The 19,970-nt window shown below is 37.3% G+C and overlaps 2 protein-coding genes and 1 long non-coding RNA gene across 4 annotated transcripts; 1 reads left to right on the top strand and 2 right to left on the bottom strand.

The window, feature by feature from the left end:
• Positions 1 to 2: 2 nt before the first annotated feature.
• On the bottom strand, positions 3 to 3,924 carry sdr39u1 (short chain dehydrogenase/reductase family 39U, member 1). Of its 2 annotated transcripts, XM_059344130.1 has the most exons (6): positions 3,736 to 3,924; positions 3,115 to 3,221; positions 2,884 to 2,966; positions 2,124 to 2,245; positions 1,651 to 1,803; positions 3 to 945 (listed from the first exon to the last, which is right to left on the bottom strand). In XM_059344130.1, exons 1-6 carry the CDS (start codon positions 3,749 to 3,751, stop codon positions 518 to 520), a joined length of 909 nt encoding a protein of 302 aa, XP_059200113.1. In that variant the 5' UTR covers positions 3,752 to 3,924; the 3' UTR covers positions 3 to 517. The 2 variants fall into 2 exon arrangements, with proteins under 2 accessions (XP_059200113.1, XP_059200114.1); XM_059344131.1 differs by lacking the exon at positions 3,736 to 3,924 and having other exon boundaries at positions 3,119 to 3,179.
• An 879-nt stretch (positions 3,925 to 4,803) lies between these two features.
• Positions 4,804 to 6,952, top strand: LOC131980392 (uncharacterized). Its single transcript, XR_009395223.1, has 3 exons — positions 4,804 to 4,889; positions 6,341 to 6,375; positions 6,746 to 6,952. It is a non-coding gene; the product is annotated as an uncharacterized LOC131980392 (long non-coding RNA).
• A 244-nt stretch (positions 6,953 to 7,196) lies between these two features.
• Positions 7,197 to 15,313, bottom strand: ltb4r2b (leukotriene B4 receptor 2b). Its single transcript, XM_059345430.1, has 5 exons — positions 14,840 to 15,313; positions 10,437 to 11,028; positions 9,448 to 9,648; positions 9,300 to 9,343; positions 7,197 to 8,650 (listed from the first exon to the last, which is right to left on the bottom strand). The coding sequence occupies exons 2-5, from the start codon at positions 11,025 to 11,027 to the stop codon at positions 8,398 to 8,400; spliced, it is 1,089 nt and encodes a 362-aa protein (XP_059201413.1). The 5' UTR covers position 11,028; positions 14,840 to 15,313; the 3' UTR covers positions 7,197 to 8,397.
• Positions 15,314 to 19,970: the final 4,657 nt, after the last annotated feature.

The raw sequence follows: 19,970 nt of genomic DNA, 5'->3' as shown, positions 1-19,970 counted from the left end.
GATTGTTTACCCAGCTTTATTGTGCACCACCTTCAATAAGTCATAGTCCATTTCTTGTAACAAACATGCTACAATTTAAACAGTCATGTGATATTTAAAAAAGTCCCAAAGTGAAGAATAAGACACTTCATTCTGCATGTTTCAGTTGAAATTGTTTCAATCTGGATACATTTCATCCCTTTACTGAAGGAATCCAGAAGTCCATAGCACCATTACAACTCCCATGATCCAACGCTACATCATGATATCACCAATCTCAGTCTTTTAATATTTTTTTCATTGAGAGACAAAAATCACAAAATCCCATTCTTTGCATTTAATCCTTAGATTGATCAAACTCTCAGAAAACCGGATTCATAAACTGGTCTTATGTGATATGAAAAAACCTCTCCAAGCAATCGTTAGACTTGTGATCCCGGGTTCTTGATCTGATTTGAGTTTATATTGGTTTATAATCTTGTATACGAACACACAGTTACAGAAAATCTTACGTCAGCGTATATTCTTTCAACACCTGTTAACCCCCAACAATCTCTTTCAGGGCAGAGGTCAAGTCTGGGTACTTGTATTCAAATCCAGCCTCTTGAGTCCTCTTTGGTATGACTTTCTGACCCTGTGTGAGGATCACAGCCCTCTCAGAGCCCAGTAGAGTGTTCATGACGAAGCCAGGCACAGGAAAAATGGTGGGCCTCTTCATGAGCCGCCCCAGTTCTTTGGTGAACTCGTGGTTGTTGTTCAGTGCCGGCGCCACCCCGTTGAACACTAGTGGGGAAGGTGAGGGAGTGTCCGCGGCGGGCTCCAGGGCGTGGGCGATGATTCCTGCCAGGTCTGAGACGTGGATCCAAGGGAACGGCTGTCTTCCTGACCCCAGGGTGCCTCCAAGGCCGAGCCAGAAGGGTAACAGCATTTGCTTCATGGCGCCACCATCACGGCCCAATACTGCCCCTGGTGGGATAGGGAGAAAGGGATGTTTTAGCCAGGCAAGATTTATGTCAAATTAAACTCTTTTCGCCAACCTAAATCTGAACCCAAACCACCCAAAAAACCCTGCAGGTACAAGCATACTAAAATAAATTCCTGATTTTGGAAAAACATAGAAGAAGCAAGACCGTAAATTTAAAAAAACAAGCATAAAATGTTCTAAAACAGCAGCAAACGTGCTTGATCCACAGAAAAATTAACGTATTGCCCACATTTCTGATGGTTATTGTCCTTTTCTGCAAAACATGTTAAAGCCATTCTGTTTGTTACAAACATGCAGCAATACATTGTTACAGGTCTGTCACGATAATTACAATATGGACTTATCATATGATAAATGGACATGACGATATCGTCCGTTTTGTTTACATGCAAGTTTGTTTACTTAATGTCACCAACACTTTAGCTAACATGATGTTTGACAAACAGCAGGTATTGAGAATATCAATTCTGTAATTGCTCTTTGAAAGGGTGTATTTGCATTATAAACGTATTATTAGTTATATCTGTTCTCAAAATTACAATAGTATCGTTTATCATGATAATTTCTGGGGCAAAATATCGTCTAACAAAAATGGTTATCGTGACAGGCCTACATGGTTGCTGGACATTACATTTCCAGGATTATTTCTACTGTAACTTCAAGTGAAATATGGACTTTTTACTTACCAGGCCTGACAAGGACTTGCTTGGTGGTTTTTGTCACATTCTCAGGAAGAAGTGCAGAGGCCTCCCACTCTTTCACAAGTTTGGATAGGAGGTCAAAGGGTGTCCATTCACTGTCTTCTGTGTACTCAGCTGTCATACTGGGCTTGTAACAAGCTGTGGGTCAAAAAAAAGTTAATGAAGAAATATTAAAACATTGACGTTGATGTCTTGATCAGTTTCTTCATATATTTGTACTTCTGAATACTATGTTATTTAGATTGTCTGTGCTGTAATTTTGTTTTACTGGTTATTCTGTAAACACAACGTCTATCACATATCAGTCCATCCAGGGAGAAGGATCCCTTCTCTGTTCTTCTGAGGTCTCCATTTTTAAAAAATACATAAAATTTACTTGACTACATTATTTTCTACCTTGATTTGTCTAACTTGCCACTAGCAACAGTATAAAGTTTTATTTTTCGGCAGAGGCTTACCTACACCGGATACTAGGACCCAGGAGTGAGGAGGACTGGGGGAGGCAGCAATGGCTTGAGCCAGAGTTTTTGTGGTGTCGACACGACTGGAGAACAAATCCTTTTTATAGCTTTCATTCCACCTGAAACCACAAATAAAAACACATCAGGTGGAGATCTAGGACCCAAAGCAAAGAAAATACATGATTAAGTACCATTATATTCATTCTTGGGGTCAAAAGCTACAACTGAGGGGCACAAATACCTTTTGTGGCCAAAAGTATGTGGACAGCACATGTCAAGGTCAAACTTATATTTTATTGTTCTAAAATGTGAAATTCTATTTTACATTGAAACTGATTGAGCTGCCGTCTTGTCCAGGACCTGGAAGAAGACATCTAGTTATTCAATGTGCCTTTCCTTATGAAATAAAGGATAAATTACCAAAATAGAGAAAACTTTTTTTCATAATGTATTTTATTACATTATAATTGAGCATGGATCTTTGTCATGTTGTAACAGGAAATTACGTTCAAAGACGAACCTTTGACTTTTCGACTATGACTTGCAGGCTCTGGGTGCATTCTCGTACCCATACTAACATACTATTTATTATGTCACAAAAATATTTATTTAGTATGTCCAAATATACTGTATGTCAAATGGAGTATGCAAAACATACCAGGATGGCTTACTGCTTTGGATCGCATTCTGCAGTAGGCAAACCAGCATGCTTTTAGTATGTGATTTAAAGTGCAGCAAATATTTATTTATTGCTCACCATCGAAGTGGGTTCATTATATTCTCTCCAGCCAAGTTGACGGCGCCTTCACATGGTGGAAGGCCATGAGACTCCAACTCACCCTGCAGGATCAAAAAAGGAGATAAACATTTAACATTGAGTGATCTACAATGCAGCAAAAAGGAGATATTGCAGTGAAGAATCAGATTCTGAAGATGAAAAATGAACTTGGCTTGACTACCACTCTCAATTAACCTGAAATCATCATACCCACGTTATCTTCCCAGGGCCAGGCTGGCGAGATATCAACGTGACCTCATGACCTTTGTCTCTGAGCAGGCGAGTCAGCTCACGGCCCACAAAGCCAGAACCCCCTCCTAAAAGTTATACAAAAATAGAGAAATGTTCATACAGAAAAATAATTAACAAATGCACACATAACCCATCACTTACCGGTTAAAATAAGTATGGGTGAGAGAAAAGACAGTTTATAGTTTCCCTAATTGTATTAATATATAATTGTACGATTGCACTGTATAATGGTGTATTTTCACATGTTCAATCAAATTGTTGTCACAGAAAGCACAAGAGTCGGAACGGTGCGCATGCGCATTATACATGCTTACAAAACAGGACTTTGACAAAGTTAGCTTTATATAACAATTAAAAAACACACAGTGAGAATTGTCTGGGTGTAATCACAGAGCTGGCACGCTTTTTCAACTTTGATTTCTTGGACGATTATAGTGCAAATGCACCTAAGTTGCTTTATAAACTCAATGTATGCCTGCAATACTAACGTTAGCTAACAGCTAGCTGGTGGCGTTATGTCACATTGACCTTAGTGAAACGACTGTTAAAAAGCTTATTTTTAGTAAATAATGTACATACCTATTAAAACTCTCATGGTCGTTTAGTTAAAGTCCAAACTTTAATTCAATTACTGGACGTTGCAGCAAAATACCCCGCTCTCTTCTCACGGTCCCACTCAGAATGCTGTCAGTGAGTTTGGTTCCTTTACCTTTTTGGACCAATAGGAGTTCCGTAGTCGGGAAGATACGTCATTTTGTAGTTTAAATCAGGTGGAATTCAATCACGGGTTTATTTCTATTTTATACAGTCTAGGGTTTATTTATACATGTGTTAATTCATGTTTACTTATTTAAAAAGAAAGAAAGAGATATTGAATATAATCACAGTTTGAAAAATGTTTAGAATAATAAGAATAATACCAATAGTAAGCGAAATTATTAAATTTAACTAATACTATAAATTAAAACAAGGCAATGTATAATCACCCTAACCCTAACCCTAAAATAATAAATGTATAATCTTGGTTTATGGGTAAATAGGGGGAGATAAAATAAATGGCATAAATCTTTATTAAAAGTTTAAGACCGTTTTGTACGCTATTATAATTTGGGATAAAGACGCTGTGGCTACAATTTGGGTAACAATTAATGTTTTAGTGTAAATATAATGATTTTAAGGGGTTATCTCCATGCACACAATGATAGATTCCTTTTCCCCATCTGTTTATTAGTTTCAAGGAAAGCAAAAAAACAAAAAGAGAGAAAAAAGAGCTGCCAAGGCAATGACAGAGTAAATAAAACACTATAAATAAGACACACGGTCAATTTAAAATTGGGAGGAGGGCAAAACAACTCTATAAATTAGCTTGTAATAATATTACTATGTATTTGCTATGAGTTCCCTGAACCTTCTTATAATTATTATTTTATTTTATATAAAATAACTGTAGTTAAATAACGGGGTCTATATTGAATTATATCACATATTTATTATTTGTAAGTTGGAAAAGAGACATGCTGTTTATAATTACTGTTAACACGTGTTTTTATAATGTCGGCTCTTTTATTGCGCCAGAGCCGGAAGCAGCGCGACAGAAGCAAACACGTGGTTTTGATAAAGAGATAAATTGAGCCTCAGGCTCATTAACAGCCTCTCTTCCTTGTTGCGGTGATGGAGGTCGGACGTGTTGTGGTGGAGGGACAACTTCCATGAAGCTTCACTCTCCACAGAAGGTATATATTCACATTGTTTATCATATTAGTTTGTTTATATCTTAGTAGTTTTGTTTATGGCTCTGCTTGTGGCTGTTTGTTGCGGTTATTTCCGCACAGATTGTCTTTGTTAGCATTGTGGCTTCAGTAGCGCCAAACTGACCGCATGGTCTCTGCTAATGAGCCGAGTAGGCCGTTATTCGACATGTTTTGGGTTAAAATTGATGCTGACTTTCAATTAAACTGCTTAAATGGTAGCGTAATTAACTCTTTGCAATGTTTTTAATGTTTGCTGTTGTTGTGGCCTTCAATTTATTGTAACTTAATGCACGCTATGTTGCATTTTGGCGTGTATTGGGCAATATAGTTTTAAGTGAATCAGCTCAGCTGGCAAGCATAAATCCTAACGAAAGTTTTATTATAATCCACCTGCGTTCAGCTGCATGTTTATCTGGTGCAACGGCTCAAATGGATGCAGTCTGTTCAACAAACCCGCAATAATCTCCACCTTTTATAGAATGTAGAGGGTTTATTCTCTATTTTTAAATGCTATAGTAGGTCATTTTCTTTCAGGTTTACGAATTTCAACTGCATATACAATTTCCGTCAAGTTTAGACCCAAAAAAGTACCATTAGGTCAATTAAAACAGAAATTGCCTAAAAGAAATGAATCTAAAGTTTATTTTTATATATTGTCAATCATCCTCTTTGTATGTGACTAAGCAAGTTAAAGTTGTATATTTTAAAGGGATGGTAATTTGTAATGCATTAAACGCATTTGAATATACAAAAAATATTATTTAAAAAATAATTTAATTAATCTTTATAATTGGAAATTGGTTAAATTCTAGTAGCCATAGTCGATTTAGCTCGGTTTTATTAGAGTACATAACCTACCAGTAAGGTTTGTTAGAATTGGATGGGAAATTTGGATGCATTTTAGACCAACAAAATGGACAAATGTCTTGAAATGCGATTGGTATTTCTATTTTGTCCACCTTGTTCATATCAATGAGTGTAGGCTAAATAAGGGAAACCTCAATATAATGCAGTTTAGTCAACGGCACCTCAAACTACACCCTTAAAATTGAAAAAGTTGAAAAAACAACTTTCCGAAACTGATTCAACTAAAAGCTTCAGTGTTTCATCAAACTGCATTAGTTTAAGCTCTGTGAACCTAATAAACTTGGAGTTCTGTGTTTTATAGTCAGGCATCATTTCCACGTGCTGCAGCAAAAAAAATTGTCACTTAAAAAAAAAATCTGCATCTCTGAAAGCCTGCTCATACTAAATCCACTTGAAGCTTCAGCTCTGCATTAGAGTCAAACCTTAATGATGATTTGCAGTCCGTGTTTCACCTGAACCTCATGATTATTATTTTACTGCACTGATGGGTTTGACTAAATAGATGCTAGTAAAGACGTTTAGTGTGTTACAAAGTTGAGACTAACCTCTAGTGTTTTTGCATTTAGGATATGGAAGCCTGGCCTGGATTTTTCTTGATAAGGTCAGTATCCGTTTATTTTAAGTTGATACATGGAATGTGCATATTATTGCATGATTTTACACTGACACTTCCCTAATTCCAAGAAAGTTTTGATGCTGTAGAAAAATGTAATGAATGCAGTGATTTGCAAATCTTTCACAGCCTATATTCAATTGAATACAATGCAAAGACAACATATTTAATGTACAAAGTGAGGAACATGTTTTTTGTGAATTTATACATGTGTGCACTCTGTCCTATCTTTTTGGGATTAAGGGATTTTAGTCTATAAAGATGATTAAAAAATTTAGAGTGTAATTTAGTGATGTAGTCTACCTTATGTATATAACAGGGCTGCAGTTTTCAACAACTGTTTCATTTGTCTATACAGGTAATGGGAACACTGCACTGACAGTCCACTGCTGCATCACCTTGGTTTGGTATTTTGAGAAAAAAAGTTTGTGTACCTTTTTAATGTTGTAGAGCAATTAATATGATTTGCTGCCTAAAAATGTTTACCTTTACTTCAAATGGTCTTGTGACATTAAATGTATGAACTGTAAAATCCACTGAATAAAGCTGAATGTATTAAACTGTATTTTTGCATTCATTTTTCATGATAGCATTCATTATATACATGCAGTTCCTCAGTAAGTAACTAATAGGCTAAGAAATTGCACTTTAAAACCTTAAATGTTTTTAAAATGGCTGCTTGGTAACATAACTTCAATGTAAAGACTATCATGACTTTAAGCAGATATCATTCTGTATTTAAATGATCTTAAAGCTATCTGGTATAATTATAAAAGTGGTGGTAAAGCTTGTACACGTGTAGGACTTAAATCTTTCAAGGTTTCTTTATTTAACAATGATTTGTGGTACAGTGCCTTAAAAGCAGTAAATCAGTGCATAACACCAACAAATTCAATGAGAGTACCTCGTATCATTAATCACACAAGTGAGATCAAAACTGACAAGGCAGTGACATGTAGCCATAAATAGACCTATTTACCCAATGTCCACTAAGATTTGTATGTACAGTTTACAGAGTTTACAGTGCCTTGTCTAAAAGAACTGGATGCGCTTTGTGTATGAAGTTTAAAAAAACATGTCACTGTGATGGATGAACCGGATGTGGAGTTTAGCTTCAGACAAGTCAAAGAGGAAAGTGATTCATGCTCCACAATAAGTATTGCGGGAGTTTTTTTTTTTTTTTGCATTCTCCATAATGAGATCTGTCACGAACCAGTATGTTCAGTGTTTATTATGCAGCATCTTGGTATGATAAAATAAATTGGGTCTTATTTGGCCTGAAAGTGGTCAAACCTGGAACATGCAGAGTTAAGCTCTAAAGAAATGTAGAGATCTAATACATGAACAAGCAACACTTAGATTTCCAGTATATAAATATTAATAGGCCTATAACATGGTGCTGACTATTTAAATTCACAATGCAAAATGAATCCACTGGGAAATGTACAAAAAAAAGCAGCAAAATGGAGCTTGCCTGAGACATCTGGGCTAAGCCCCAATGTACTGCAACTGATGCATACAGTATCTAATATTGGTTTCTAACTGGTCCCTGGCTTCCTGTCATTTCGCAATAGTGGCCCGTGTCTAAATGTATCCCTGCCCTATAAAACAGTTGTAAACAGATATATTTATGTATGCATCAGTTTGTATATTTCAGTGCTAAACTGGAGCTTCAAGCAAAGTTTCAACCATTAAGAAATGGAAGTTTGTTCTCAAAATGTCATCACACCCCAAGTAGATACAGTACTGTATGTTTATTTTTTTAGCCTTTTTTATTTTAGGTGTTCTGTTACTGCTACAAAATGTAATTTAAAAAAAATATGTATTTACAGTTCTGATACACAGGTCAGGTAGTTACACTTTCTTGTGCCTTGTACCATTGACTTTGAGTCAAACGTATTTCAACACAACCTATTTACAAAATAAAATAGCTGGCAGTCAGCTTTTAGCTTGTGCTTTTTTTGGTTATACAGATTTTCACTTTCAGGAGATCTCATTTATGCACAAAGTTCATTTCCCATTTCGTAAAGTAGGGGTTCCTGAGTCGTTTGTAGATTCCATATTGAGTCCCACGGCGTCTTTACTCTTTGTGGTTCCCGTGTGGTCCGTCGACGTGCCCTCAAAGAGCCGAGCCATGAAGGCGAAGCCGTTCTGCCTGATGTAAGACTTCCCAGCGAAGGTGTAGAGGACAGGGTTGGCACAGCTGCTGATGAAGGCCAAAGCAGAAGTCACCGCTCGACTGGATTTAGTGATGTGATCCAACCTGCAGATAAATAGAACACTTTAAGACCACAGCTGCAACTAAAACTAATTTAATGGTTGAGGAAAAGTAAATCAGAGTGGCGTAGCATCCTTAAAAGCCTAACTTCAACATATCAATGGATAGATTACAGAACAGATGACACAGATTCAGTCCAATTAGGGGTTGTAAAACAACACAAAACCCCTACAAAGAGACCGAAAATTACTACAAAATGACAACAAAAAATAAAAAAATATAGACATTCAATATCAGTCCAATGTCATTTTGCCTGAATGTGGAACTGGCTTTTTGTAAACTCTTGCAAACTTCTTGCATTTACAACACCTTTGTTTTCTTTCTTTTTTTATACTGCATTATTATTGGTAAGATTCTAGGGAAATAAGAAATATATCTTTGATTTCAGCAGATGACAAACAGCTTTTCTCAAATGTGTCATCAGATAAAACCCTGAGTAGCTGTTTATGGAACATGAACACTTAGTACAGTACTTTGGCTTTATTGTAGAAATTCAGAATGGTGCATGAACAATTGCTTTGCATTATAGTGCTGTTACTTATGTGCAACTCTAGTAAAGCAAAAAAGTACAATATATTTCAGTTAAAGTTGTAATTATGTTTGAGAAGGTGGGTGAAAATATTTTGTCACTCACGTTTTCCTTGTGCGTGAATTCTCAGAATACCACAGGGCTGTCACCTTGGATGGACAAAAACATCAGTTTTAACTTAAAAGATCAGAGAATCCCAAATCAGTAAAGCATTTCATGAGATGAGTGAAGCTGTAGACAAGCCCTCACACACCTGCATCATGTTGATAACATGGTACGGCAGCCAGAAGAGGCCAAACGTCACCACAATAGCCAGGATGAGTTTCTCACTGCGGACCTTTCTGCGGAACTGGGTCTGCCTCAGGCGTCTCAGGATGAGGATGTAGCAGGTTATAATGACTGCGTAGGGAAGAATGAATCCGGCCACCGTCTCAAAGGCATACTGAAACCTCTCCTGCGCACAGGAGGATACAAAACAGATGTGCAAGTTGTAATGGTTGCGTGTGATTCTGTAGGCATGACTGGATGTGTCAAAATGAGTCAGAACAAGAAAAAAACCCAGACTCTGCTCACTCATAAAATGAAGAGAGTTTACACAAATATGTCATATGTTTTTCTATGATCATAATATCCCTTGTAGCCACAGGGTTGGTTTTTAAGCGACAAGGAGAATAGGCCTACTGAAGCCTTTATATTACGTAAGCAAACAATACCATCAGTGAGAAAATTGACTTTCTCTATGTAGTTATTCTCAGTTTCAGTTTTTTTTTTGTGTAGAACATGTTAAGATGCGTTTCAAAAAATACATTATTTTTCTGAATCTGCCCATATGTATATACATAAAAAGTAAAAGGGACGGTGATAGAGCCCGGGCAAAAAGATGAACAACAGATGAAGAAAATTGTTCTTAAATGTACCACATTTCAGATGTTTGTATGTATTTATTTTTATTAAATCAATTTCAGTTCTAAAAACCCACTGTATACATCCTGCTCAGAAGCAAACGGTGGCGGGATAAAGCTAGCAACTAGCTTGTGACCACAGTGGAGCATTTAGCAGCAAAAGAGTTGGTGGAGACCAAAGACAGAGCAAAAAAAAAGAAAAAGAAAAGAGAGTGACATAAATCTTTCTCATGTGTATAAAATGACTGATGGACTTTTTTCCAAACAATAATTCAATTGGTCAAGAAAATAATCAGATTAATAACAGATAATAAAAATAATTCAGTCCTGGTGTACTTACATGTGTAGGCAGTGTGTGATTGGGCGCACACACCAGTCTTGTTGCATTTGCTTCAGCATCGTCCAATCTCACTTCTCGAAACACCATCGAGGGGATCGACATGACCATCACCAGCAACCACATGCCTACAATCACCCTCCTCACAATCTTCCTGCTGGCCAGAGTGGACATTCGCCTGGGAAGCACCACGGCCACCAGCCGGTGGACGCTCATCAGCGTGATCAGAAAGATGGAGGCGTACATGTTGGTGTTGCACAGGTAGAACACGCCTTTACACATGACATTACCAAAAACCCACGTCTGCTTGCCTAGGTAGATGATGAAGAAGATGGTGAGGGCCATGAGGAAGCCATCGGCACACGCCAGGTTGAGGATGAGGAGGGTGGTGACAGAACGTCGTCTGATGCGTGCCAGGATGCTCCAGACGATGAAGAGGTTGCCAGGGACGCCCAGGAGGAAGACCAAGCCGAGGATGAGGGCGCCCAAGGCCGTGGAGAAGTCATTGCTCACAACACTTGGATCCTCTCCGCCAGTATTATTAGAAGTCAAGAAGGAAACAGTGAAGTTGGGCTTGCTAGAAGAAGTTTTCATCCTGAGGATGAGAAACAAAGTTATAATCTAGAGACACGACTGAGGAATAGGATCAAATATTTAACAAATAGATTACTTACTTTAAGAAAAGTCATTTTTGTTAGACATTTTCTGAAATGTCAGAATTGATTATAAAAATAAGGGATTATCTTATTAAATGAGCACCAATTTGCACATCTTTTCAGGTCAAAAACATTGGCTAGACCCAGGTTCAAAATTCTTGTTTTATTTTATGAAGATATTAGGGTGAAATGTTTTTACGTCCAGTTTTTAGCAGTAAAATGTTTCACAGATCCGGCTATGACTGATATATGAACGAACCCTTTTATCAAAACATTGAGAATATAATTAGTAATGAAAAGTGTAGTAAAAAATTAAATGTTTTTATTTACTTGGCTGTTTATTTGATTATTTATTAGTATGTTTCTGCAAAGACTGACCATTTTGTCAGCAGGAGTTTTTGGTGCTTCAGATGAGTTCTGAAACTGGAACCTAATATCTCAGAGCTTCCTGAAAATCTTTGATGATGAGTTTGATAAATGTCTCTTCACATATCTCTGATACATCTGTTTAATACTGACTGCCACTTACAGGAACAGGTAGTAAAAAAAAAAGAGAGAAGTTGTCACTTACTCTGAATATTAAATAAGAGGCGCTACAAGAGGAAATCACTATAATGGCAATTTGGTTCTTTTATGTTACACTTTATTCCGATTTGAGACCAACTGGGGGCTTGATTGTCGTTTTAATTTTCAGAGACGAAGATAATGATGGTCTGGAGAAAATGTTGCATTATTTACTGAAGATAAACACTACATTGTTCACCAGTGGTGTAAAAGCTGTTTCCAGAGGTGGAGGATGGCTGCCACCCTGACGGAGCCTCTAAAATATTCACATCAGACCCTGTAGCCAACAATGTAGCTTGACTCAGAGGCAGCATGCTAAAACACGCCAACATTAATGCGTCAAAGAAGAGCAGTATTTCGACACAGTCTTCTATTGACTTTGATTTTTTTTTCTTGTCTTGTCTCTTTCTTTCTCACTGTCCTTTGACTGCAGAGGTCACACAATGTTGACCTTTAAGGAAAAACACAGTTGAAGATGGTTTAGCCCAGACTATAATTATAGACTAACATGCTAAATATATAAAAATAATCATATGATCTCCACAAAACCCCATTTCCCTTTGTGAGAACAAGACATCAAGCCCTTATTTCCTGATTAGGTCCTAATGTCTTTGCTCTGGTGCTGCTAAAGCAAACTGTTTATTTCCCCTGATAGCTGTAAATAAGAGTGACCAAGTAAACAAAGTGAGCTAAAGCCATTCTTATATCACTGGTAGAAAAATCCACCAGCACGTCAAGTCTGAGCAATACTCAGGAAAGCATCGTTACTCAGAAAAGCCAGCCTTTATACAAGAAAACTCTTCAAAGTGTTTTACAAAACCAAGTGACATACAGGTGTTTCAACCTACATATGACCAAACTATCATTTCATGTAAAAACACAAGAACCTGCAATTATGGCCTTAAGTTGCATTGGATATATGACATAAATGTGCTGTTGTAATGTACAAACTGCAAGAATGAGAAAAAAATATATTTGAATTCAAAACTAAGGACAGAAAAGATTCAAAGAAAGACAATCTGACAAATGGTAAATTACAAGAGGCAAGCTACAAGCTATATACAAGCTATTATATTGGTTCAAAAGCAACAAAACAAAACCTGAGAACCTTTAAGAGAATGTGAAAATCACCACAACATTGCAAAAGGTTTGCTTCTTCCAGAAACTGTATTTGCCAATAAAGAAATAACGATCTTGGTATCCAAAGTTTTAAAATAATGAGTCATAGGTTTGTAATAAATCTGCAGAGTGTAAATAATCAAGTCAAGAAAAGTAAATTATTATTCTAAGATGGAAGAAAGAATGGAAAAGAGGCAGATGCTGGGAAAATATGAAAGAAAGTGTCAATAACAAATCATGGTTTCCCGCAAACATTCATGAGGGACTGACCTTTCCAGGGCTTGATGTCTCTCTGTGATGATTGTCAGATTAAATTATTATAATTATTAATTCCCGTTGCTGCTCTCCGCTCTGTCCGACAGTATTTCCCTTGTGTGACGGTCCCTGTAAGCTCTGTCTATAATAAACTGAACCACATCCTGGCCCACACGCTGCAACATGCTGTTGTAATGGAGAGGTGTGTCCTTCCTTAAAACTCTCACTCTCCCTCCGTCTACCTTCACTGCTCTGGCCTATATTCATCTCCATATATGATATATATAGTCCTGTGGAATTTATTTCAAGTATCTGTGCTATAACATTGTATGCATTCAGGCACTTTTAAGTAAACAAGCATGCATTCTTCTAAAAAACATGTAACAGTTTCACATATCTAATTTGTGTATCCTGAGGCACTTTGCACTCTCTGTGAGTCAAGTGTTGCATAATCTGAAGAAGCAGAGGAGTGTAGGTGATTCAAATTCTTGCACAAGCTCCTTGTGTCATAGGTGCTGAGCACACAAGCGCAAACATGCATGAAGATGGCACATGCACAGACCACAAAAAAACTTTAACACACTAGTTCATACAAGTTTCTGACACTGACAGGAATGCTGGTTTCCCTTGAGGAAAAAGTGGAGAAATAAGAACAAAACTCAGAGCCCTTGTTCAGTGACATCATGGCTTCTTAGAGTTTGACACTGACACACTGCAGACCAACAGGCGAATTTAGTTTTCCGCTGAGCAGCTGAAACAGAGAAGCCGGAGCCAGAATCGGCTAAGTGCTCTTACGGCTGTTTGTAGTGGTCTGAACTAACACCAAATACTTAATCGCTTTGAAATTCTCACTTACATTGATGAGCTAAAACAACTTGGAAATAATTCTGGTGGTACAAAAGTGAAGGTCATTACCCATAAATAACCAATGAGTCAATAATATCCATTAAATGTATGGGAAAAAAGTCAATTTGAGGTTTTCACCTGACCTTAATGATGTTTAATGTAAATAAATGTCTCCATGTTTGACAGCTGTCACCCATTTGTCTTTATGGTTCCATAGGATGCTTTACCTTTGATTTTACTGCCCTGATAAGAACTTATCGAGACTCAGACTCCAACAGGATATAGAACAGTAGAATAAACAGTATGTTATCTAGTTTGGAAACTTACAAAATTAGCCTATTATTATTAGTATTATTATTATTATTATAAACCTTGAGGTATGTGTTGCATTCACTTCACAAGTGCCCTAACAGTAAAGAAAATGAGATACATATAGAGTCCTTGTTTATGCTGCCATTTTGGCAGGCAAAGTATAAGTAAAATGAAAGGCAACCTTGTTAATGTCAAGCAGTCGGAGTTCACTGGCACTATAAGTTATTAGGATGTTGGATGAAACATTACTGAACCTCATAGGGAGTCTCTTAACAGCCGAAATGGACAACACTACACGCTTGTACAATTATTTAACAACTTACCCTCATTCTACTCTGGAGAGTCCCTGAAAACCTACAAAAGCTGGAAAATCTGGATTTGTGAATTATATTCAGCTTTAGAGTCTGCCAACTGAAATTGCTTGTCCTCACTAGAAGGGTAAGAGCAACTTCGGTGAACGTTATCATTAGCAACTAAAAGTGTAACGTTAATGCATGTTAGTTAACTAATTGTATGCTTACTTGTATGTAGCCTGAGCTAACAGTTATATATAGTTATCGATATGATTACTGTCTGAATAACTCCAAAAGGCACCACCTCATTCATGAAATAATACCTTAATGATAAACAGTTAGTAAGCATTGTGTTCTGCACCTGATATGAAGTGGTCAATCCAAACCTGTTTCCTTAGGTCCCATCTCACAGTTGTTGTCTTGTTTCCAGCTAATTTTACGGCAGTTAAGGAATCTGGAAGAATCTAAAAAAATGTTTTCTATTTAACTTTCCCTCATTTCTATAAAACTAAGTTTTCATACGCAGACAATCCGCTAGATAGGCTATTGACACTCGTATGTCTAACGTTACATGTGCAGCACATGTTGTCATAAATCCAATATCAGTTGAAGGTTAACTACATTTCTATGAGTTAAGCATTTTGAATTTATGTAACTCGTGTTTATAGTGGATAATTTAGAAAGCTATGCAGTATTAAGTGTCTTAGCCTGCTAACACATAGCTAACATTAGCTTGCTAACGGCTAACCTGTCCTCTCTTGCAGCCATAGAGTGCTAATGTAAACATCTATAAACAACGTTTTTAGCTAGAAATGGGCATTTTTATTAGCGTTTCAGTCCATTGTTGCATATTGTGGCACTGAAAGTTTCCCCCTCCAGTAGGCGTGGTTTTCAGAGTATGACACGTGTTTATAAACAACTTTTTTTATTATTATTATTAAAATGGACCGCCTTCTCTTGTTCAACTATTTTTTTTAATACGATTATAATATTATGCACTGTTACTATTACTTGAATCAATTCATTCAATATTTTAGAATCTTTCCAAACATGTTATCAACATGTTTGGCGTACAATTCAAGAGGGAAAATGTATATATTTTTATCTTCATATCAGCATTTTTTAATTATTTTTATTTTTCAATCAATGCAACAGGTTGTATTTTTGGTTGTAGTTGATTTTTTTTTTTTGATTAGAGGAAAACAACAAGTACTAGCTTGTCAGAATGTACAGTATTGTAAAATATATGTAGATAATGTGATATTTATTAGGACAAAATGTACCTTAGTTAATTAAAGTCAATAAATTATTTCAGTCTCTCACTATCTGACTCAGAACATCAGCGTGTCAGGGCTGAATTTGCAAAATATTGTCAGTGATAGCAATAATCTGTGTCCTCAGGCTGTGAAAGCAGAAGGTAGACTGTCGAGGAAAATTACAGGAAATCTGTTCTGTCTTTCACCACATGATGGCAACACCGCCACAGGAATCACTTCTTCTGTTTTCTCCTCCTCCTCCTATAAACTTGACACTCAGCAGTTCCTCCTGTGTGTTGCACTCATCCATCACATTGCAGCACTCCTTTAAACAATTTATTAGCCATTCAAATCCACAGTTTCACAACCCCCCAAAACTTTCCATTTCAAGAGAAGCTCTGTGCCTTAACTACATGCATATAGTACCTGCATGTAAAATGCAAGTTTTTTCAGGCTTTATTAACCAGTTATTGTGGTATTCATTGGAAGTCTCACCACTCGATCACATATAAAAACTCATAAAACTAAAACAGTTCTTTTTAAGACTTTGGCAAACCTTCTGTGATTCAGCATGACTATGTGAAGCCTATTGTTTAGTTAATGGAGACATATAAAGTCAAAGGGAGCTAAATCTGAAGATATCATGTAAAACTCAATGATATTGCACAAATTGTAATCTGATGTAATCTGATGATAACTGTACAGTATATCTTCCTTGTAAATATAGTTTTGTTTTATTTTCCATTTTTTATGACCTCCACAAAAGAGGTTATGTTTTTGGTTCAGTCTGTTTGTTTGTCAGCAGGATTACGGGGGAAAAAAGAACTAGCTTGATTTTCCTGAAAGTTGGTGGAAGAGTGTAACATGGGGCAAGGAAATACTGGAACAGATCCAAATCATAGTGCAGATAAACAAATTACTTTTTACTTTCGTTAATAATTCCAGATGTTATGTTATTGTTATTTTCTATTCCAATTTAAAATAACTGAATATTAGTTAATGCATTTTCATAGAGGTTGGCGCATATTGTATAATGACACTAAAGCTAACCTTAAAATGCATTGTTTTCTCATCATTTTGACCACAGTTAACTGCCATTGTTAGCACCCTAAATGTTTCAAAAACCCGGTTTACAAATCTGAAAACAGCCATTGCATTTTGCGTGGATGAGGAACGTAGAATTTTTCCAAAACAATGACGTATGGTTGCTAAGACTCAACTGAGGGCCGTGTAACAGTTAAAGTTAAGAAACCAACTTCCCTCCAGTGGAAAAAACCTTGAACCTCACTCAACTTCTGCCACAACACATTGCGATGTAATCCAGCACAGTGCTGGGTTGGCCAACTAAATACATTCAAGCGTGTATTGCTGGTAAATGACTTTGTTAAATGTAAGCTGTAGTTCTGTTTACTTTGTGATTGTTTGGATGGATAAATCATTGTTGCCATAACTTATCAGAGTGGTAATATCCTGTCTCAAGATTCAAAAATATATTTCTCACTTTCTCATATTTTCAAGTGAATGCATACCCAAGAGTATGTGCCTAGAGGCTAATTTGCAGTGATGATTACAATAAGCAATATCAAAGAAAACATTTCAGAGATACAAATGGTATCTTAAGTATTGAATATGTTAAAGTGCATATATATTCTCATAATTATTACATTCTGTATAAGCCTTTCTGGATGGCAGTTCATCTTCTCAGTGGTCTGAACTCTGGCGTGATTTAAATATTGTAGTGGACACTGTGGACATAATTCCCCATACTGTGTTACATAGTCAGCTATATATGCTTGGTGACATGCTGTACACTGTTAAGCTAATTATTCACAAGCTGTAGCAGAAGTAATACGTTTTTAGGAGATATCAGACATCACAGGGCCACAAAAGAAAGTGATGATGCAAATAAATAATTGATCCCCCTTTTTTTCACCATAGAATGTATAAAAGAAGTGAAGTTTTGAAGCTTCCAGTTTGCCATCTTGGTTTTTTGGAGCCAGAAATGACCATATTTGGACAAAAGGGTGGATCTGACTGAGAACCAGAGGATACTATGGACGCTCAACTACACTGGAAACCTGACTGCCCCTGGCTCCATGGATACGGCATGCAGGTTGTTCTCATCCACTCTTCGGGGTAAGAAAAATAATGCAATGTAATAAAAAAGATAACCACGTAATTGTGAGCTGGATAGCTAATTATTTGTTGTCACTTGGCAATATATAGTGGCTGTAGTATTTATGATGGAGGTGATAGAAGCAGTGGGAGTAAGGCACTGAAATACTGTAGATATAAAAACTGTTAAAATCCAAACACAGGACTTTGACCGAGGAGAGCGCTGTTTCTGTCCTGTTTTAAGCTAAAAGTCTGTGCACTTGTAATAAACTTCTCTTCGTGAATGCGTCATGGCCTACGTCTCCTTCAACACAACATGATGTAATTTGAAAAATAATGGTCCTATAGATCTCTTATCAGAACACGTCACTCTAGCGCCACACTAATGTGCACGCATGTCAGTTGCAGAAGGAATCAGAAGTAGGCTTAAATACACAAGAAAACTTTAGTCACAGGAAGAGTTGGAATCTATTTTGAACTCATCATGTCGTGCAATGGGCTGCCAAAACCGAAAAGCTACTAAAAGTCTTTATTTGTAAACATATTACAATATTATTTCACATTTTTACATATAGATTTTTTTATACTTGCCTATCCTTGAGTGACAAGTTGTTCTTACTTGTCAATGTTTGCATACAAATAATTGGTCTATTTAGAGCAAAACAAAGGATAAAACAGAATATGATTTACAAGTTGCTACTATGGCACACTGCGCGTTTTAATCTTAGAACTTTGACCTTATCATAGTGTGTTTTCAGTTCATGAAATCGCTTGAAAATGTCTTGTTCAGTTGTAAAAAGCACCCTTACATAGTCAGATATTGTTGTATTTGAGGCTGTTTTTTGCCTTCTTGGTGGTTACATTCTTTTCCCTTACAGTCTGCTTGCAGCCAGTGGAGTCTCCCCCTGCTGGCCATTCAAAAGAAATCAGGTTTAAGACATGTCTGCATTAGCTTCACTTTTCACACCTGGAGAATATGTGCATTTCTTTATACAGTTAAGGAACTCTTTAATTTTGCGTAGAGGTATGGGTTATCAGACTCTGCCTCGAGCCCCAAAAATGTTTTGCGTCGTCCCTGCTGGTAGAACTTTTTCCTCTCCCCGACGAGACTGCAACAGCTTGAGATCAAGATCCAAGGCCTGCCCACACAACCCCAAGAGGATGACAGGGAGAGTGAAGCAAGCTCCCAGTTACACGCCAGTATTACATACATAATGATTGTGAGAATCAGAAGAGGACGAGGAAGGAGGACAGAGTGGAAGGGAGGAGGAGGAGGGAGGACTAAAGAGCTGGAGTGAGGCGGAGAGAGAGCCAGAGAGAGAGAGTGTGTTTATTTAAGTTTTTCGTCTCCTGACTCAGACAGAGAGCAGACTGCAGAGGATAATGAGAAACAGATCTTTGGTGGAGAGGCAGGGGAGGGAGGGGAGACTCAAGAGAAGGAGGGACGAGGAGGAGTTGGTGGGGAGAAGAGAGGAAGGAGGAGTGGGGTAAAAAAAAATGAAAAAAAGAGAAGGAGAGGAAAGGGGGAGGAGAGGGAAGAGTGACAGCCAAAAAAGGGGGGCTGTCGTGTTCATCGCCACAGGAAATAGGCCCTCTTATGTTCACTAACTGACAGTTAACATCGCAGCCCTGGTGGCCATGCAGCTGGCCTTCAATGGCAGGTTTTGGAGACAGTTAGCTGCTTGCCATGACTCTTGCTCATGATTGGAATAATAATCATATTGTTTGGGGGCTTAAATGTGTGAAAAAGTTATTGATGCTGAGGATGACATGGTGATAAATGCAATTTTAGTGGAAAAACACTAGGAAAATGATGTGTAGGTGGTGCTTAGCAAGATGTAAGTTATACAGAGAAGCCCTATTTGGGATGTTTAAAATATGTGTTGGTGTAAAAAGTAAATGTGAAGTGAGTTTGACTGGAAGAGAAACCTCCAGAGAGTGAGTGAGGAGGGGGGAGAAGAGGGAGGCTGGAGGTTGGGCAGGGGGGATTCATGACTGACAGGCACAAGGTCCTATGGGGAATGACTAACGGACCAACTGGAGCTGGGAAACCCACCCAAAGGCAATTAAGGGTAAAGGACGACAAAAATATTTGATAAACTTTTTTTTCCTCCTCTCTCT

This window comes from Centropristis striata, chromosome 11 (assembly GCF_030273125.1).
Source record: "Centropristis striata isolate RG_2023a ecotype Rhode Island chromosome 11, C.striata_1.0, whole genome shotgun sequence".
Taxonomy (NCBI): Eukaryota; Metazoa; Chordata; class Actinopteri; order Perciformes; family Serranidae; genus Centropristis; species Centropristis striata.
Note: the sequence above shows the minus strand (reverse complement) of the source record. Positions and strands in the feature narration are given on the sequence as shown.